Genomic DNA, 20,951 nt, shown 5'->3' on the forward strand with positions numbered 1-20,951 from the left:
AGCCTCAGATTTCTCCTTGGACAAAAAGGACAACGAAACAGGGCCCTAAGAGGTCCCCAAACTGCTAACAATGGAATTGGATTGTGATATGCTTCCCCTTTTGCTCCCACTGCTGGAGGCAGCTGCTGAGACCATGGTGGCAGCTCCTCTCAGCTCCAGGAACCAGCTGGGTCTGGGAAGTGCGGCAGACCCATCACCCAAGGGCTGAGGGCTCACCACCAGGGAAGGTCAGGTAAGAAGAGAGGGTGTGGTTGGGGTTCTGGGAGGGTTCGGCTCATGAGGTGGGGGAGGCAGGGGCTCCAGGAGCATCAGGCTGGTGTGGGGGAGCACCCAATGACCGTTGCCCCCGGTTGCAAAGCTGGCTCCGCCACCAATTCTCGACTGATCGGAAAGTGTATTTTGTCTCCCTACACTTATAAACACACGGGTTTTATCTTCAAGACCACAGTAGAGCGCCAAGAGCTGTGTGCAGTACTGCAAGTTGCACAAAGCTGAGGATCTCCAAGCCCTGCCTCCAGAAAGCCCCAAGACCCAGGTGGCCATAACCTCACAATGAGTACCTGATGTTAACCGCAGTCATCAGGTTATCTCATGAGATTTGTGGTGGCTCCCTTGGTTGGACAATATTGCTGCAAATCAATGATGCCCTGGGGACCTGAGATTTACCACCACACGCAACCACAGAACACACAGGGGGGGCTGTTGTGTATCTCCATGTCTATTTCAGTGTGTGTGAGTGGGGTAAGTGGGGAGCAGTGTCAGATGGAAAGCATCGGGAATGAAACCCTCTGCTTATCTATAGGAAGCGTACAACCTGAGCAATTGCAGGGCAAAGCTTCCCCCATGCTGGTTCTCAAAGTGGAGTGGTCATTACTAGGGTAAGAAAGGAGAGCCGTCTCCATGGCCCAGTCAATCCTTGGCCTCTCTCTTGCCCATAAAGGTGCCAGTTGTGGTGATGGGTTTTGTGATGTGCATGCCTGTTCACTGGGATCCAAGCCAGGATCACCACACTCAATTTAATCACCAGAGGAGAGATGGCAACAATTCTCAACCTGTACTGACTTGAGCTGGATTTGAACCAGCAATCTAGAAGCAGGAGACTCTACATCCCATTATCAAGCCTTGAGCAGTCCAGTCCTGAGTGTATTTCAATATTAGGAATTTTTATTAATGTTTGAAACTGAAGCTATGCCACAGGGAAAATGCTGACTTCTGAACCAGATTCAATATGTTTAACATTTCACTATAAAATTCTGAAATCTGGCAAGTTACAAGACTCCCAACTAGGTTAGAATAAAGACATGGCAGAGGCAGGTGCTGGTGAGGGGCAGCTCATTAGGCCTGGAAGAATCATGGGAGCTGGGAAAGGCAATGCAAGATGGGGACAACAAGTTAGTGGCTCAGGAAAAGCATGTACCCAAAGTAACTGATGAGAAGTAGAAACAGCTAGAGTGGTAAGAAGAGAGTCCAAGTGAGAGTCAGGCAGAGGGGGTAAAATCTAGGGAGAGCACACGGAGTTAGTGGAGCTGGGATGTAGGTAATGGAAGAACATGAGCAACCTGCTTGCAAGAAAAGCAACGGTTAAGACCACTGAATTAATTAAAAGGTTTTCACCTCCTGTTTCTTACACCTAAGTACAGGCACTTAAATCAAAGGTACCTCATCAATGGAACACATCAGGAGGTGCCTTGGGGAACCTGGAGGGAACTGACACCTATTTAAATCTTATTAATTAGCAGCAAAGAGCCATTTTGTATGTATGGGATCTGCGACCAAGGTCTCCAAGAGAAGTGGTCGAGCTTTTGTTGTTTTTTTAATCAAGAGAGACACCATCCTAAGGGAGCCATGACTACTGACACTTGTTTTCCTAACCAAGTTTACGTCACTCTGCAATAATGAAGCAACCAGACATTTTATATGGTTATCTACTCAAACAACCAAGAAGTCAGCAACAGAGAGTGAGAACACACACATGCCTATGGTGAATTGCAGCATGGAAAGCCGTAGTTTATTCAGCTGCATGACAGATCCTGCCCTTCATTATATGTTTTTCATTTCAAAAGAATGAGGTCTTTTGCCATGGAAGCTGGAAGGCAGCATGTACAGCTTGTGATGCAAAAGCCTGATATAGCACTCACTGGGGCCAGGCCTGGTAGGCACTCTACAGAGTTGCCAAAAATACTCCCTGCTCTTCCAGTCCTGGGTCTCTCTCTGCTAGCGCCTGATTCAAATCCTATCAAAGCCTAGGGCTGGCTGTCAATCACGAAGGGCTGCTGACTCAGCACAATGAAAGAGGATGGCCACACTGGATGCATTTCTTACACTGACCCACCAAGGTGAAAGCTGATTGCGCTGGCCCAAACCAAACTTAAGCAAGCTGTCTCTCCCCGCCTCAACACCCCCCCCCCTTTTTTTTTTTTTTTTTTGCTTACAGGCGTGCAGAATATGTATTTTTTTCAACCCAAAAGAGCTTGCCTGCCAGGTGTGTGCTCCCACATTCTGCTAAGTCTAGTTGTAATCCACCAAACATACAGTAGGCCCAGTCTCCAGGAACAAAACTGCTTCAGCTGGAGATATCTGCAAGGACAGTGTAAAAGTTTCAATTACATCCACGTCACAGTCACTTTCTGTGTGGATCAGTCTCACTCCCTTCTCCTTAAGGGCACTTTGTACCTAGTAATTGCTCCTTCTGCCTCCCAGCTCCTTATTTTCTTGGGACTGTTCATACTGGAGCAGCTGGGAAAAATAATTTATAATCCTGGAGTCATTCGGCTTTGGCTGCTCAGAAACTATTTAAAAACTCAGCGCACAGAGTCATCACCCAGTCTCCTTTGCTTGTTCTGCATGGAGAGACTTGATATCAAACAGAAACACTGCAGAGTATGGCTTGGTATCAAAGCAATTTGGAAATGATGTGTTCAGACCAATCCACAAATGGAATTCTTCGGGTGGGGGGGGTGTCTGTTTGCCTATAAACCTCAGAGCTAATGATTCCAAATTTGCTTTTAATATTGTCTAGAAATTCTATATGAAAAAAGTAATAAGCAACTTGAAAAGAGATACCTCTGCTTCAAAAAAACCTTTGGCTTGAACATCTTACTATGAAGACAAATTACAGTGAAACAAAAAAGGTCTGTTATCTTCAGAACCAGATACCTCTTAGAGGGCCTTCAGCTGACGAGTGAGGTTTGCATGTCATTTAGCTGATGACAGCTTTCTGGAAACGGTACAGGTGTGTTTTTCAATAAATGGTGAATGTGTTTCTGATCACGATATTCACATTTACTGCATGCAGTAATGTGTGTTGCAAAACAAAGTGGAGTAAGGCTGTTTCAGTAAACAGAGTAAAGATTTCAGGTAGGGCTATTATTCGCAGTTAACTTACGCGATTAACTCAAAAACTAATCACAATTAATCACAGTTTTAATCGCACTGTTAAACAACAGAATACCAAATGAAATTTATTAAATATTTTGGATGTTTTCCTACATTTTCAAATATATTCATTTCAATGACAAAAATAATATAAAGTGAGCACTGTGTACAGACTGTACACATTTTTATTACAAATATTTGCACTGTAAAAATGAGAAACAAAAGAAATTCACCTCATACAAGACCGTAATGCCATCCCTTTATCGTGAAAGTGCAACTTACAAATGTAGATTTTTGTTACTTAACTGCACTCAGAACAAATCAATGTAAAACGTTAGAACCCACAAGTCCACTCAGTCCTACTTCTTGTTCAGCCAATCACTAAGACTAAGAAGTTTGTTTACATTTATGGGAGATAATGCTGCTGGCTTCTTATTTACGTCACCTGAAAGCGAGAACGGGCGTTTGCATGGCACTTTTGTAGCTGGCATTGCAAGGTATTTACGTGCCAGATATGCTAAACATTCGTATGCCCCTTCATGCTTCGGCCACCATTCCAGAGGACATGCTTCCATGCTGATGACACTTGTTAAAAAAAATAGTGCACTAATTAAATTTGTGACTGAACTCCTTGGGGGAGAATGGTATGTCTCCTGCTCTGTTTTATCCGCATTCTGCCATATATTTCATGTTCTAGCAGTCTTGGATGATGACCCAGCACATGTTGTTCATTTCAAGAACACTTTCACTGCAGATTTGACAAAATGCAAAGAAGGTACCAATGTGAGATTTCTACGTCACTCGACCCAAGGTTTAAGAAACTGAAGTGCCTTCCAAAATCTGAGAGGGATGAGGTGTGGAGCATGCTTTCAGAAGTCTTAAAAGAGCAACACTCCAATTCAGAAACTGAAGAACCTGAACTACCAAAAAAGAAAATCAACTTTCTGCAGGTAGCATTTGACTTAGATGATGGAAGAGAACATGCGTCGGCCTGCATTGCTTTGGATCGCTATTGAGCGGAACCCCTCGTTAGCATGGACTCCTGTCCTCTAGAATGGTGGTTGAAGTATGAAGGGACAAATGAATCTTTAGCGCATCTCGCATGTAAATATCTTGCGACGCCGGCTACAACAGTGCTATGCAAACATCTGTTCTCACTTTCAGGTGACATTGCAAACAAGAAGCAGGCAGCATTATCTCCTGCAAATGTAAACAAACTTGTTTGTCTGAGCAACTGGCTGAACAAGAAATAGGACTGAATGGATGTGTAGGCTCTAAAGTTTTACATTGTTTTATTTTTGAATACAGGTTTGTTTTTTTACATAATCCTACATTTCACGGTAAAGAAATTGTATTACAGTACTTGTATGAGGTGAATTGAAAAATACTATTTCCTTTGTTTCTTTATAGCAAATATTTGAAATAAAAAATATAAAGTGAGCACTTTACACTTCGTGTTCTGTGTTGTAACTGAAATCAATATATTTGAAAATGTAGAAAACGTTCAAAAATATTTAAATAAACGGTATTCTATTATTGTTTAACAGTGCAATTAATCATGTTTAATTTTTTTAAACGCTTGCCAGCCCTAATTTCAGGACCTGCTGAAGGGCATGTTCATCTGTGGCAGCTGAGGTGAATTTCTGCACAAACAGCAGCATATATTGCCATATTTTCAAAAAGGCGGTCTTCCTTCGGTGGGAGCAATTTGCACCTGCCAAATTTGCATGCGTGTTTGACTTAAGGGGGCCTATCTGGCGTTAGAGGAGCAGGGAATCAGATGTGTATCTGCAATTCATTTTGTGGGTGTAAAAATAGAGGTAAAATTTTGCAGGTAAAAAATGCACCTCCAAAAGCATTTTTGAGAATTTACCCTTGAGTGAGTGACTGTGAAAGAAAGAGAACGAAAATGTGAGAGAGAGGTATAATATAGCTTCTGATGCCCAGTCTTGACCATGGGTGCTCAAAAAACAGCAAATGGGAATTTATGAGATATGTACTGATTTAAGTATCCAGGCAGGATATGAACAGCCTGTTACGGTGCTTATATTTGAAAATTAGACTCTCCATGTATATTTTTAAGACACCAAATTGGGGTGATTTGCTGTACAGGTCAAATCCATCCCTGATGATCACAACGGAGTTAACAACAGGGATGAATTTTGTCTTGTGTGTTCAAACCTGCCCCAACTTACACACCAGGCAGCTCCACTGAAGCTAAGGGAGTGTGGGGAGTGTAAATCTAAGCTCAATTTGTCTATTTAAAGTACTTGTTGTGTTTTGTATAGAAAAACTCATTTTCCAACCATGCACTTTTAAAGACACAAGCCTAAATTAGACTGGACAGCTTTCTGCGGGGAACAATCCAACCCAGGGGTCTTTTCCAACTGTAACATCTATAATTCATATGAACATCAAAAACAATAGCTTACAAAACCTGCACTTTCATCAACTAATCTGGAGTGAATCTGGCAAATCACAGCACACAGGAAGTAAGTCGGGGCTGACAGGTAGTTGCTGTTCACTGGAGACAATCTTGTCTGTATAAGCATGCATCTAGCAGAGAGGCTGCTGCTGAAAAACAGTCTAGGGGTCTGTAGAAGCTGGAGCTGAAATCAGTGGCAGCTGGCTTGGGGGAAAAAATAATATGAGAGGTTGGATATTTGACATTTTTAAAGAGGGAATGTGGGTGAAATCAGGACCTATGGTGAGTTTCTGGAGCAGGGAGGGGAGGCCCAAATATGCTGACTACATCGATTTCTGTATTTGTTAACCTGGAAGGAGGGGAGGATTCTGCAGATACGAAAGGGGCAGTGAGGACAGGTGATGATGGTCAGCAATTTCTTCGTTTTAACTAATGATGGTCCAAAACCAGAGCCTTGGATTCAATTTTTTCCCCTTGGAAGCAGGGACTCAAACTCCATTGACAAACCCACTCCTATGGTTTTGTTCCTGAATCAAATCCAATTTCTCAGTTCCAGCTCAGACGTAGGGTCAGATTCTGAAGGAGGGTAAGGTACAATGAGGACAAAGAAAATGTTTTTAACCGTCAAGTAAACCCCTCTTTGCTGAATTCTATCTGCACGTACAGCGTTTGGCCGAAGAGTGGAAGGATAAATGCAGCACAGCCCTGCTTCTTCCCCTGCCAAAATGCAGCCTCTTATCACAGGACAGTAAGTGGAACCACGCTTATAGACATTAACTTCTTTACACTAGACCGTCTGCCACCCTGTTACCAGATAGAGCTGCCTTCAAGCAGGATGGGATTTTGGATTAAGCTCGTGTCACAGATTTATGAACCTCAGGCAGGCTTTAAAAGAAACAGAAGCGTGAGCTTGCTCATCAGACAGATTACCACACTTCTGGGCACTTCTATAATTTAAACTGGTACCAGAAAAACTCAGTTGGCCATGCATGCAGCCTGGTCTATAACAGAACCCAACTGTTAGGGGAAAAGTAAATACATCAGCTAGACTGTTACCCCTGTACAAAAACAAATGCTTAGTTGGTATATGATGCTAGCAAACCTAGCATTTCCTGTGTCAGTGGTGTACCGTGGAGGCTGCATAATTAGTGTTCGTAGAGCGCCTAGGGTTGTGTGTCATTGGGTGTACATGGCCATTACCAGCAAAGCCAATGGTGTATGAAACCAGAGCCCTCACAGCAGGAAGCAGATACAAGCTTTGCCAACTCATTACAGGGCAGCTATTTAACATATCCTTGGCTTACTCAGCAGAATAAGTCTTCAAAAAAGAAAGAGAGAGTTGGCAAAGTCACAAAGCTGTTGATTAAACTAATATTTTCTTGGCTGGGTGTCTCTAAATGACTGACTGCTGTGTGCCTATTCATTGCAACTCTACTGTCTTGAAGCATAGCTGTATAAGCTGCTTAAAATAAAGAAGTTTCTGGGACCAGGACAGAATGTCATTTCACGAGGAACTTCGCAGACATGCTTAAGGAAACGCCCTGAGCAGAACTGTGGAAACACTTACCACGGAGTCAAGAATGCAATGCAAAATGGATATTCTTCCCCCCATTTTAGTGAGGCTATATCCTGGGAAAATATTGTAACTAAATAATAATAGAGACTCTAGGGGGAGGGGGGAAGAGAACGAGTATTTGACTGCCAGGATGCAATACCAAAAATAGTCAGTTCAATTTCTTCACTGGAAAATACCTTGTTACTCCATGCATAGAGCCTGGGGATGAGGGTCAGGAAGTCCTTTAAATTATGAAGCAGCAAAAAAAAAAAAAAAAAAAGGTTTTAACAACATTAACAAACCATGATGGCGGTGGGGGGGAATCTCACACAAAGGAATTCAAAGCTCAAAATGACAGGTTTCAGAGTAATTGCCGTGTTAGTCTGTATTCGCAAAAAGAAAAGGAGTACTTGTGGCACCTTAGAGACTAACCAATTATTTGAGCATAAGATGCTCAAGGGAGGAATATTTGCTGACTCAAAAATAAAATGACCTATTGAACAAATGGGTCCAAACAGAGAGGCTTGTGCGAAGTGGCCAAGTCTTCATCTTCCATCTTATTTGTAGAGCTCTCCATCGACCAATGACTTTGCCGCTGGCTGGACGGCTCAGAAGATTGGGAGCAGGAGCTAAGGTTCACTTTTTTTGCTAGTGTCAGACTCTTTTATTCAATGTGAACTTCCTTTTCCCTCTTTTTGTTCTGTTTCTCTCGTCTTTCATTTTTTCCTGCCTTCTGCTATAACCGGTGTTTTATACTTTAGAGAGTCCCCTGAAGTTAACATCCATAGCTCTTTGAAGATGTAAAGCCCAAACAACTGCTTTAATTTCACTGAGGTACCCCATGGTCCTAGCATATCTGTGACCCTAAATAATTACCCATGGTGGCCTTGCCCCACCAAGACAACTTTCTCCTTTCGCTCAAAGCCCTTGTTGCTAGATATTTCCCAGAAGCATTCATTCCCTTTAAGCACCTTCCTTTTTCCCATTCAATTTCACTCAGCATTTGTACCCTTCTCCAAACTCTACTCAGCTGAATCTCAATAGTATTCTTCTTCTTCTTCTTCTTCTCCTCCTCCTTCTCCTTCTCCTCTTTTCTGATCTCACTTAGCATTAGTTATGAACCTAATACAACCATCAATGGTTCCAATGCTGTTCCCACTGCAGTGCAATTGGGCAGGACACATAAAACAGAACTGGACAAAGCACTAATTACACATATACTTTAGGGAACTATTCTGTATGTTTGTATGTATTTAACAGATGACCTAATAGGCAGGTTCTCGAAATTCTATGATCACTGCCCTGACCTGATCGACTAGTCACATCCTCTTTGTTTAGCAGAATCTCCACTATTCTTTTCAGCCACACATTCAAAGTCATCACTAGTTGCTGATTCCCTGTTACTGAAACAGGTGCCGTTATGCTTCTGAGAAAACCACTTTAATGTCCTCTTCTTTACCAAGCTACCACTTAGGTATATCAACAATTCTAACACAATTATACTATAGATCCCTCAGTGAGAGGGACATACACGGCTGACTTTTTCAGGCTAAAGCTAGCACCTCTTTTCCACCAGAACTGGTTATTTCACAGCTGATTAAACCCTGTTCAGCATGACTCGGACGTACAAAGATATATGATGAAATAGCCAGTGTTTCGTTTTGACTGTTTTGGAGCTGAACTGAAAGGGCAACCTAACTGTGAAAACATGCTTGCAATTATCCATGGCTGAATAATGAATAACTGAAACAAAGAGAAGCATTCCACAATAGATTTACAACAGACATGTCAGAAAATAAAATGAGCAGCTCTGGGGTGGGTATTGTCTGCTGCCAGCATTTCCAACCAACTTTAGGTCCAGTCCTACAACGCTTGAGATCATTGGAAGCAGGTTTGGACCCCCCAAAGAGCACAGATTGCAGGTACCACAGCATTAGCCATTAGTCTAAGGCCTTGTTTCTGCAAAACATTTAAGCACATGCTTAGCTTTAAGCATGATCTATCTTATGTCTCATTCGTCATACAGTGGTGTATGGGGGTTTGGAAGAAAGGGTGTGGGGAATGAACAATGTGTCTGGAGCTATGTGCTACCCAGATTCACTCCAAAGGGTTTGCACTGCAAAATGAGATCAGAGTCTACATTGTCAACTACAAAACAAAAAAATGCATCACAAGACACCTTGCTTGCTAACAATCCTCCTCGACCATGCTCTATTACCGGAGATTGGCCTGAACCAAAATCACAACTTGTAGCCTCCATAACGTCCATGAAGTCCGGATCCAACTCCTACCTTCATGGCCAGTGCCTCCCCCTAGCACCAGACTGAACTGCTGGAATTGAACCATCCTGGTCTCCTTGGGAGGTTTTCCATCTGTTTCCACAGATTTACATCTTGGGACATCTCTGATTCTCCTGAAGTTCAGTCAAAAGTGGGAGCAAACAAATACATCTCACAGTGAGCCCTGAAGGCACAGCCTATATGCTGATAGTTCGCTGCCTCTGGCCATGAACATGTAACCTCGTGACAACAACTTCTCAACTCAATATAAATCGATGGTCAAAATCTCTTAAATATCCCCTCAAAATTATACGGGAGGGACCATTTTAATCTACTTAGTAACCAGGATCCAGTTTCTTAGCAGGAATGGGACTGAGCCAAACTTCTGCCCAAACCTTTAACAAAGATTGAAAAACACGGATCTCACTTTTTCTTCCCAGCCTCTTGAATTTCTGTGATTTCCTGCACTTTCACTGATACCAGAGAGAAAACGTGCCTCTCGTGGCATTGACAGGAGAACATCTCACATTCTCATGTGATTTACTGGACAGTTTGAGAGGCTCCAGCAGGTCTGAAGAAAGTACAACAATTTTGGGTGCTTATCTGATCATTGGGGCCTTTTGAAGTTCACCTGTCCTTATTTCCTCCTACATAACTTCATAAAACATACATGCACAATGTACATACTGGAAGGAGCATGGTCTAGTAGTTAAAACTCATGACAGTCAGGAGAGCTGGGTTCTAACTCCAGGTCGTCTCCTGTCTCATATGCTACCTAAGACAAGTTACTTAATTCTTTTCTCTGCTTCAGTGCCCTCCGAGACCATAATACTTCCCTGCCTCACAGGAGATCCTCAGATGGAAGTGTTATGACATTCTGTTTTGAAGACATACACAAATACCCACCAGCGCTTCTTATAACCGTTAGCACTGCTGAAATGCAACCACAGAGGCCGAGACCATCCCCACACAGCCAAATGCCCCAGAGTCACCTGGAGCTATGACTCACTCCTGCAGACCCAGCTGGGAGACGAATGCCCTCACTTTACCTCCAGATTTTCTTTTCATGATTATTATTTCCATTTCTAACCGCACGCTGTGCATGTATTTGGCTTAAACCGCAAATTCCAATCACTATCGAATTTGCAAACTCTTTTTAATTAACTGTTTTTAAAAGGAGACTGGATTTTTCTAGGCATCAAAATCAGAATGAGGAAAGGATTAAAAGAGTAATTTGCACTTCAATAGCACATTTCACCCAAGGGTCTCAGAGCACTCTACAAACATGAATAAAGGGAGCCCCAACCAGAATCATCAGGCAGGTGTTATTCTATCATAGGATTTTCTATAATGCCCATGCCTACAGTACTTAAGCACTGCACATGCAAACAGGATCTCAATGCTCATGTCCCAGATAGGACCTGAGAATAGTAGGTGAAACCTAAGAAGTACTGCTGTATTTTTTTTCCCCTGTGTCATGGGCTCTCTCTATTTCTTTCAGGAGATGGTTGCAGAGACAAAGCTTTATCAAACAGTCTGGTTTTGCAGCATGCTCTGAAAATGAGTCCACTTAGACTTTGGAACAGTCTAATCTCCTCTTGTACTTTAGTCCCACAGATGAACCCCTTCAACCAACAATGTTATATTTCCACTTCTCACAAGCACTGACCTGAGCTTTGTTAATTGTATTAGCCTACAAAGATACAGCTGTCTTGGTGGGTCAGCAATGGAGACAAATGGTTGCCAATGGGACCCGATTTGTTGATGCCTTTGAAAACCAGGGCCATCAGTTGGCATCATAAGGGAACTGGAAGCCAGTGGATGATGTGCTCCATTTTACAGATGAGGAAGCTGAGGTGGAGAGATGAAACGTGGCCAGGGTGTCACACAAGTGCATGGCAGAGCTGAGAGTAGAAACCAGATGCTCTGGCTCCCTGATCTATGTTCTAACCTTTTGGACATACCACCCTTAATCAGAGAGAGAGGCGGCCTCCTGGACCCTACTCCATTGTCCTAGTCCTCTCTACTTGGATGGTAACTTGACTATGTCACACCCCTCCTGTACTGAATCCCTCCACTGGCTCCTGCATAAGTCTGCCCTTCTCTACTTACCCAAACGCATCTCTTTTCACATCAGCCTCCACCCCTTTGTTGTACCAGTGATGCCACCTTCGGCAACCCTATTTCTCTACTTTTTATATCTCTGTGCATTTTTCCAAAATTAGGACTCACGAATATTAAGGCTATGAAGTCAAGCACTCGAAAGACAGGAAATGCATATTTACGGTTGCCTGTGCCGCCTTCTGTGAATGCAGGATGATCATCTTTAATTACGTGTTCACACACACTATCTTTCCCACACAACCCCTGCCTCATTCAATGCACAGCACAGATGCATAAGAGGGAAGAATTAAGGTAGCACGGGCAACCTTGGGACTGGCATGACCTATCTTTTGATTGCTTGACTTTGCAACCTTATTAATGTTGTTTTGATGATGGTTTTTGGTCTGTAATGATAACTAAATCGGCTAATTGATTGCTTTCTGCAAATTAATTCACATACTTTTACAATAACAATGGGATCACTATGGAAGAATCATTCCACATAAATTCACGTCAGTGCTGAGGTCTTTGCCCGATAGCTGTGGGACTAACTCATGCCGCCACTGAATTTTAACAAGAACATTTGCAAGGCCTGTCTTTCTTCCCCTGGATTGATCTTGCTGTCAGCAGCATAAAATGCTTTGGGGCTCCGCTGGTAGGTCAGTGCCTTGCTTGTGCTTTTCAAAGTCAGCTCTATAGGAATGCATGAAGGAAGCTCTGCTTCGGCTATCATTACAATGCAGAGAGTCAGAAGAGTAAGGGAAGGTAATGAAAGGAAAACAAGCCCAGGGTGGAGCTGTTCTAAATAAAGGGGTTAATGTTTAAAGTCAGCCGGGATGGTGGAACAGTGCTTGAATATAAAATGATACTCCCTGCCTTAGTCAGGGAGCTGGTGTATTTTAGGTCAGGCTGTAACTGTGCTGCGGCAGAGAATGAGGAAGGGATTTTTTTCTTTAAATTCAAGAAAGGCCTTCCCAGCTTCCAATGTTCCGCATCCTAAATTTCATAATCTTAGGATAAATCTCAGAGGATTAGCAGCAAAGGTTCCAAAATCATCATGATGACATTTCCGGAAATGCTCTTGCTACTCTACATGGTTCTTTGGCTGGCTGCAAAGCAACCGCTCAGTGCTGTTTGGAGTCACAAAACCACTACATTTAAGGAAAAATACATGGCCTCACACCAGCCTATTGTCCACTCCGGCAGAGATATCTGAACATTCCAATCTGGCTCCTATTTACTCTGGCCTGTCCCCAGGTTCCATATTAAATTTTTAATTTGTAATATGTATTACAGGCAAATCTCCATACTTCACACATCCGGGTAATTGCTTTTTCGACTTCCCGTTCTGGGGATTGGGAAGTTTGCTTGTATGCCTACATCGTACTGCCTCAGATGTGCTTTGCGATGTAATGCTGTACAGATCTTGGAGTAGCTCATGACAAATCCTCCCTCCCACTTCTCCCCTCCAGGCCTGCAAGTGTTTTGACATCCTTGCCAACTCCTATTTTTATATGGCTATTTTCATGACAAGATCTTCCTGCTGGATGCTGTGCTAGATGTATTGGGCCAATATTTTACTTTACAAGTCTATCAGCTTACATACCAGCCTACAAATGGAACATTCACTGAAGACCCTCTATGAACACAGCACCCTTGAAAGAATGCCTGCCTCTTGATACTCACTATACAGGCTATACTTACAAGTACCCAACAGGTACAACAAGTACCTGCATTTAACCAGGCGACAAGAACTAGCAGGAGTTTCTAAAGCAATAATCACATTGACTCCGTGACAGAGACCTGCCATGCCTTACATACTCTCTCCCCCAGCTCCACATGCATGATGGTTCCGAATAAAATGCTGTTTGGTTTGGCCTACATCGGCTTTTTACCTCTTGCTTGTTTTCACCCTCATCTGTTTCAGCTTTGAGTCCGAGACCAGGTGGTGTCCACTCTGCTGGCAACAGACTGCATTCGGCCTACTGCTGTTGATTTCTCTTCATTTTCTCAAGGGCGTTTGACACTTTATGGCCTCCAGCCAGACCACCTCAGGCTGTCACCTCACAACCAAGGCAGCGCTGGGCTCAGCTAATGCTTGACTAGGAGACATCCCCACATTCCCGCTAGGAAGCCTCAGGCTGCTACAGGGAGCAGCGTTGGTGACAGCGCTGGCCTGGAAAGAACATGGCTGCAGCCCACACAATTTGCAGAGGGGGACTAAGGAACAGAAAGGAGAATCTCAGCTTTTATTTAAAAACAAACGAATAAACTTTCCAGAGTTTTTCCTTGCAAAAAGCCTTGAAAATAGTAAAAAGAGCAGTGCTAAACAGCCTGGGGCCCAAGTCTCCTTAAGCAACCTTTTCCACGAGCTCCCCCATTGTGGACACTCCAGTTTACAGTTTAACTCTTTGAGGACAAGCAACAGCGTCAGCAAGGAACAGCACATACAGTAGAACCTCAGAGTTACAAATGCCTCGGGAATGGAGGTTGTTCGTAATGCTGAACAAAACGTAACAGTTGTTTCTTCAAAAGTTTACAACTGAACATGGACTTCATACAGCTTGGAACTTTACTATGCAGAAGGAAAATGCTGCTTTTAACCATCTTAATTTAAATGAAACAAGCACAGAAAGTTTCCTTACCTGGTCAAATCTTTTTTTTTTTTTGTTAAACTTTCCCTTTATTTTTTTTAGTAGTTTACATTTAAACACAGCACGGTACTGTATTTGCCTTTTTTCCCCCTCTCTTTTTTCTTTCTGATGCTGCCTGATTGTGTACTTCCGGTTCCAAATGAGATGTGTGATTGACTGGTCAGTTTGTAACTCTGGCGTTCATAATTTTGAGGTTCTAGTATACCTACACTTTACTCTGAGACAACACAGGCAATACACAGAGCTACTGAAAAACAACAAAACCATGCACCCACACCCCTTTGGGATGTGAACAGTGTCACAGAATCATAGAATATCAGGGTTGGAAGGGACCTCAGGAGGTCATCTAATCCAATCCCCTGCTCAAAGCAGGGCCAATCCCAACTAAATCATTCCAGCCAGGGCTTTGTCAACTTCAAAGGAAGGAGATTCCACCACCTCTCTAGGTAACCCATTCCAGTGCTTCACCACCCTCCTAGTGAAAAAGTTTTTCCTAATATCCAACATAAACCTCCCCCCACTGCAACTTGAGACCATTACGCCTTGTTCTGTCATCAGCTACCACTGAGAACAGTCTAGATCCAGCCTCTTTGGAACTCCCTTTAAGTAGTTGAAAGCAGCTATCAAATCCCCTGTCATTCTCCTCTTCTGCAGACTAAATAATGTCTCTTCAGGGTCCTAGAATCCTCTTCTCTACCTTCTCCCCCTGGTCTGTCTTGCCTGTTTCTGGTCCCTTTTCTCTCTAACATGGCTGGTGAGAGAATCCTCCTTTTATAAAGTTGCAATCCCTTGTGTCAGGTGATGCTTCTGGTCAGCCTCAAAGCGTCCCCCAATAAGAGATCAAGGTCTGCTCTCAGGTGATTTGTTGGTTGGTTACTGGCTCACTGGAAAGGAATCTCACTGTCCAAGGATGCTTACATTTGAATAGGAGACCCTCCAAGTTAATGACCTTTGATCGCTTTGCATTGTTCACCCTCTGTTGGAACTGCAGTACAAGATGAAGGCAAAAAGATCACATGGAAGAGACCGTACAGTGTTACAGCCAAAATGGTGCTCACAAAACAAAATGGGCTTAGTAATTTGATATACATACATATATGAATCGTCACACCATGTATTTACATGGAATAATTTTTTACAAGGCATTATTAGTAGGAACCTGGGTAAACACAAGGGGTGGGCCATTTGCTCCCCTTTTCACATAGCCGGACTTCCTACAGTCCTAGTATCCTCTCCTTCTGGTCATGACCCATTGCAAAATGAGTGCTGAATTTCCCTTAATAAATTAACCTGGTGGGTAACATTATCAGGCTTCAACCCAGTTTAACAGCTTGGCATGTAGTTTAAATAAAAGAAAACCTAACGTTCTTCATTTCTCCGGCTAAAACTACCCTCAGTTTGGCTCAGGTGCCTTTGGAGGGTGAATAAGAGGTTCATTTATTCTTGTCATTGTCCACACAATTCCATTAAACAATTATATACAGTAGAACAGGATTGGCCAGAATCTTAACGGGATTTACTGGCTTTAGCTTAGCTACCAAATATCTGTTATTGTAGGTAATGAATATTCAACAGGAACATAAAAAGTTGGAGGCTATAAGCATTCGGTCAAGAATTTCTGAACAGATTCTTCCTAAAGGACACAATAGTGGGATTTGATCAAGACACTCCTGCCATTTAGGAGAGCGGCTAGCTGCAGAAATGTTTGATCCTAAACACTATACAGGGTAATTGAGACTCAATGCAATCTAATGGAAGGGAAGAAAAGGTTCACAGCCCACACACATTCAAGTGAACCTTAATTTGGTAGGCAGTGAATGTTGATAACCTGCTTTGGGTTAAACCCAGTTTAAACTGAGAGTGTGGAAATCTGAACAAATTACAATTCCATTATCAAAGGGAAGAGCTGAATGAATAGTTCATACAAAGGACTTATCCAGTCACGTTCGCCTCTTATCTTGCATATGGAACACCACAAGCAGCTTGGGATTTTGCTAGTTGAAAGTATCTGACAGATTATGTTTTGCAAATCTTGGTTTAACTATGAATTGATCAAGTTCCTTACGACTATCCCAGAGTCAGCATTCAAAGTGTGTCAGTTGTGACTGATCTGATAAATCAAATATTATTTCCGTCCCAATTGAACAAGTGTGCAAGCACCTCCTACCTATTCAAATCTAAAATTCAATTTCACATCTGATTCTGAAATTTGACTGCAGTGAATAGTCAACTTGAGTGCCTAAATGACTGCAAAAAAAATTAACACGGAAAGGTGTAACCACCACCTGGACTGAAACACACCTGAACTTTGATGGAAATTTGGATCTGGATGTGAACCTCACAGCTGACTCTCCTGTTGGAACCAATTAAAACTAGATCTGAATACTCCTATATTTTGGAAAAGTGTGGATCTAGATCTGAATTTGGTTGGGCCAACTCTACTTTTCATACATATCTTCCGCCCTACATCTCAACATGGTATATGAAGACTATTTAATAGGAGTAAACCTGGACCTTGTTAAAAATGCTACAAGAGACAATCAGCATCACGAGGCAGAGCGCTCGAGAACACAGTCTGGGAAGTCCTAAGTCCTATTCCCAGATCCGTCCTTGGACACAACAGCCAACGTTTTCAAAACTAGGCTCTTGGACGCCTACCTTTAAGTCCATATTTAGGCACCTAAGTAAGTGGACTGAGGAACTGCTGGGTGCTTAGCAACCTTGAAAAGTCAGACTATTGTTTAGGTGCCTAAATATACACCTGGAAGCCTAACTTTAGGGCAAGACTTTGAAAAATGGGTGTCTATGTATATAAAGGATAAATTCTGCTCTCAGTTACACCAATATAAATATGGAGTAATTCCACTGATTTTAAAGTCCACAGAGTTACTATGGAGTTACACAAGTGTAAATGAGAACAGAATTGGTCCCTAAAAATAATCAATCATCTCAACTAATGAGGTTTCTTTCTACTATTTGCATTAAATATGGTTTTTAGGTATGTGTGAAGAGTCAAACAATAAAGATCTCTCTGCACTGAAATGGCTTCTCAAGAAAGCATCCTAAAAATTAACCAGTTCATCTATTTATCAGCTCCTGAGATGAACTGGAGTTAGGAGATCATAACAGTCACACCAAACCAGTAATTTCACCTGTGAGCATTTAAATCAAGGCAACAACATAAACATGGCATCTGTAAATGGCGGAAACTTAAGAGTCAACTCTTACTTGTGCCCAAGTTCGTGTGCAATGGTAAATGCCAGATTGAGACCATTGTCTTCAGCAAGGACACACTTTCTCTTGGCACTACATACACCTCCCAGGTAAGCGATCCCTGCAAAAAAGGCACAGAGAACATTCCCATCAGTGCTGGCAAAATGTCTCACACTTTCAAAACCCAGAGAAGTCAGCCAGCCATAAAGCAGTAAAACATCGATGCGGTACTGGAGAATAGTACAGCAATTTGTTCACAAACTCATCTGATGATCTTCTTCAGCATCCTCGTTCAGAGTGAAACCTTCCAGCCTATTTTTTCATCACATAGAAACCATTCCAATTAGGCACATTCCCCCTTGCTGGAAAATATATTTAATGATTAGCAGAGACTCAGAAGCCCAGGTGAGCTTCTCTACAGAACCTGTAGCAACTGGCAGGGCACTGCTAGGTGTCCTCAACAGGCTTTTAAGTGGAATTTTCGGTTCACCTACAGTATCCTGTTAGAGAAACACAATTAAACAATACAACCAGAGCTACTTAGAAAGATCTTAACCATTCCCTTTGTTGCCCATTCATTCTCATGCTTACTGATGGGGTCAGAGTCAGGAAAGCTGGCACACTGTATACAATGAAGAACAAAGTTAATGGAGGTGGCAAAAATCTTCTAATGATCTGATGGAATTTAGGACTTGATCCTACAAATGCTTACTCACAGGAGAACTCTCACTAGCTTCTATGGGGCTGCTTGCATGAGTGAGGGTTTATAGGACTGGGTCCCAGTATTGGTTGTAGGGCATTTTTCACCTCTCTGCAATGTGAACTCCCAGTTAGAGCAATGGGATTTTTGTAGAAAGACTGAGGGCTACAGTGGAACATGGCCTGTGTGGTCAAAACTTTTCCTTGGCTACCGCTGCTGAACAAGCAAATCTGAAATCCAATAGAAACATTCCAAGTGTTTGCATGCAAAGCAGGATTTCACAAATAACATGCAGCTAACTAAATGCTGAGGATCAAATTTCCACTTTAATTAGGATCTTGCACAATGCGAGGAAAAAGGGGAAGTGCACAGACCTTCAGTAATTGCATTTTAATTTTTTCAAGGCTTAGATTTTTTTTTTAAACTAGGAGACAAGGGATCTATTTACTTGCAGTTAAGTGCTGCTCCCACACAGAGGTGGCTTGGGGTTCAGCTGCCTTTAATAATTAGAGTAAAACAATAACAGCAGCTGTGCTATAGAAGCAGGACCATATTTTTCCTCAGATCATCAAAGCACACCGTGTCTTAGTTTATCGGGACAGAAATTGTGTAGAACTTTATGATTATGTTTGGAAGGTGTCCCTTCCTATTTTGTATGAGTTTTGACAAGTAATATCGCTATTTATGTGCAAGAGGGTTTTGGATGGAATGGTGAGGTGGGTAACTGACTTAAATGTTTGCATTATTAGTGGGAATGGGGAAGAGAGAACTTATTCAAAATGTGCTGAGTGTAGACCAAGAGATTTCTAGCAGATGCAAAAATAAAATCAGAATAAATTCCTATTTTATTCTTCAAGTATCAGAGGGGTAGCCGTGTTAGTCTGGATCTGTAAAAGCGGCAAAGAGTCCTGTGGCACCTTACAGACTAACAGACGTATTGGAACATGAGCTTTCGTGGGTGTATACCCACTTCGTCGGATGCACGCAGTGGAAATTTTCAGAGGCAGGTATAAAAATGCAAGCAAGAATCAGACTAGGGATAACGAGGTTAGTTCAATCAGGGAGGAGGAGGCCCTCTTCTAGCAGATTCTTGTTAATCAATGGCTATAGGACTAGATTCTGGAATCTCTTCTCACATAGAATGGCACTTCATAAGTAATCCCACTGAAATCAATGGGAAAACTTATGGTGCAATGTGCTATTCAAAGTAAGGGAATGAGAATTTACCCCACAGAGCCAATGGTAGAAGAAAACCTCAGAGCATGTAGATGTGTGCAACATATCCCAGGCTTCTAATCTTCCTGAAGGGAGAAATACATAATTCACTATATTTAAGTCCACCACCATGCACTCATATGGCACTGTCTAAACAATAATACACTTACTGATTACAATCTACTCCTTCTCAGCTGACTTGGAATCAGCCATTTCTGGAAATATTTTCTGCACACAGGAAGGGGCAGTTTGGGAAAATTCTAATTTACTGTAAAACCAACAATGGAAGGTGTGGGATTAAAGATCAGCTGCAAGGCTTCGGGTTAGAGGAAGGGAAAACTGAATAGCTCACAGTCACTGAAGCTGGAGATGGAAAGGATGTATCCGATGAGCCAGGCCACCCTCTGCTAGTGCAGATCTGTGCCTTATACTGTATTTTTGAATTCTTAAATCCTCTCCCAGTATTTGAATAACTCAGTTGGTGCGGAGAAGGAGGCATCCTTCGTCCAGGCTGCTGGGCTGCTCTGAAGCTGCTACTCCAGCGGAAGGGATGCTGTGTCACTGACGGACTGCCAGCCCCACTTTCCATCGGGGCAAGGGACTGGAGGGTCCGCAATGGCAGACTTTTGGGGCCCTCTGTACTCCCCTAATATGCATGTGCATGCGCACACAGACACACACCTTCCACCTCTCTGTATTGTCCATAGGAGTTGCCCTGTAGCTGGGGTGCATGCCATGCAAAAGGTGCACACCCCTTATATGGTCTCCCCCAGTTGACCCACTAGAGAGAAATACAACTGTTCTGTTGCAGGCGGGACCTCTCTAGAATTATCCCCTAACAGTAAGACCCTGCAGAGTTTTCAATCCAGCCCCATTTCTGCCACAATAACTGAAAAGTTGGAAGTTGCACTATGCCCAAAGGTTGGTAAAATCAAGGCTCTGGCAGACCAAGGAAGGGCCAGAAATTGCCATGCCAGTAGCCCCCTTTTTGTACCAGCATGGTCACTTATCATACCGGTCCACTGCCAAAGATAGCAGGTAGGATTTCAAAAGGCTCTCATCCTCAAGGCAGTTACTCGGGAATTATGCTAAATAAGGGCTCTAACTCAATGAAGAATTACCATATTGCATCTCTTATAAATCAGCTAAAACTTAATACAGCGGAGTGGGGGAAAGCTCAATGCATCACCCTGGGGCAGAGCTCAAATCGTCAGTTGGAGTTACAAAGTTTAACTATCTAGGGTGAAATCCTGACCCCACTGAACTCAATGGCAAAACTCCCATTCATGTCAATGGGCACAGGATTCCACCTCTAGGCTTTAAGAATCTGATCTGAAGTCAGTGGAAAGACTTACTGACTTCAGTGGATTTTGGATCAGGCCTCGTTATCTACAGTGAGAACTAAGAAAATATGTAAGGACACCAAAGAGGA

The 20,951-nt window shown here is 42.7% G+C and overlaps 1 protein-coding gene across 2 annotated transcripts in view; it reads right to left on the reverse strand.

Moving 5' to 3' along the window:
• ADAMTS17 (ADAM metallopeptidase with thrombospondin type 1 motif 17) overlaps positions 1–20,951 on the reverse strand; it is a 254,629-nt gene that overhangs the window by 147,779 nt on the left and 85,899 nt on the right. For both annotated transcript variants that reach the window (XM_084641878.1, XM_084641877.1), the window contains exon 8: positions 17,620–17,725. In XM_084641878.1, coding sequence (XP_084498004.1) covers positions 17,620–17,725 — 106 coding nt within the window. The remainder of the gene's footprint in view (positions 1–17,619; positions 17,726–20,951) is intronic.

Source organism: Lepidochelys olivacea (genome assembly GCF_965140295.1).
Source record: "Lepidochelys olivacea isolate rLepOli2 genome assembly, chromosome: 10".
NCBI lineage: Eukaryota > Metazoa > Chordata > Testudines > Cheloniidae > Lepidochelys > Lepidochelys olivacea.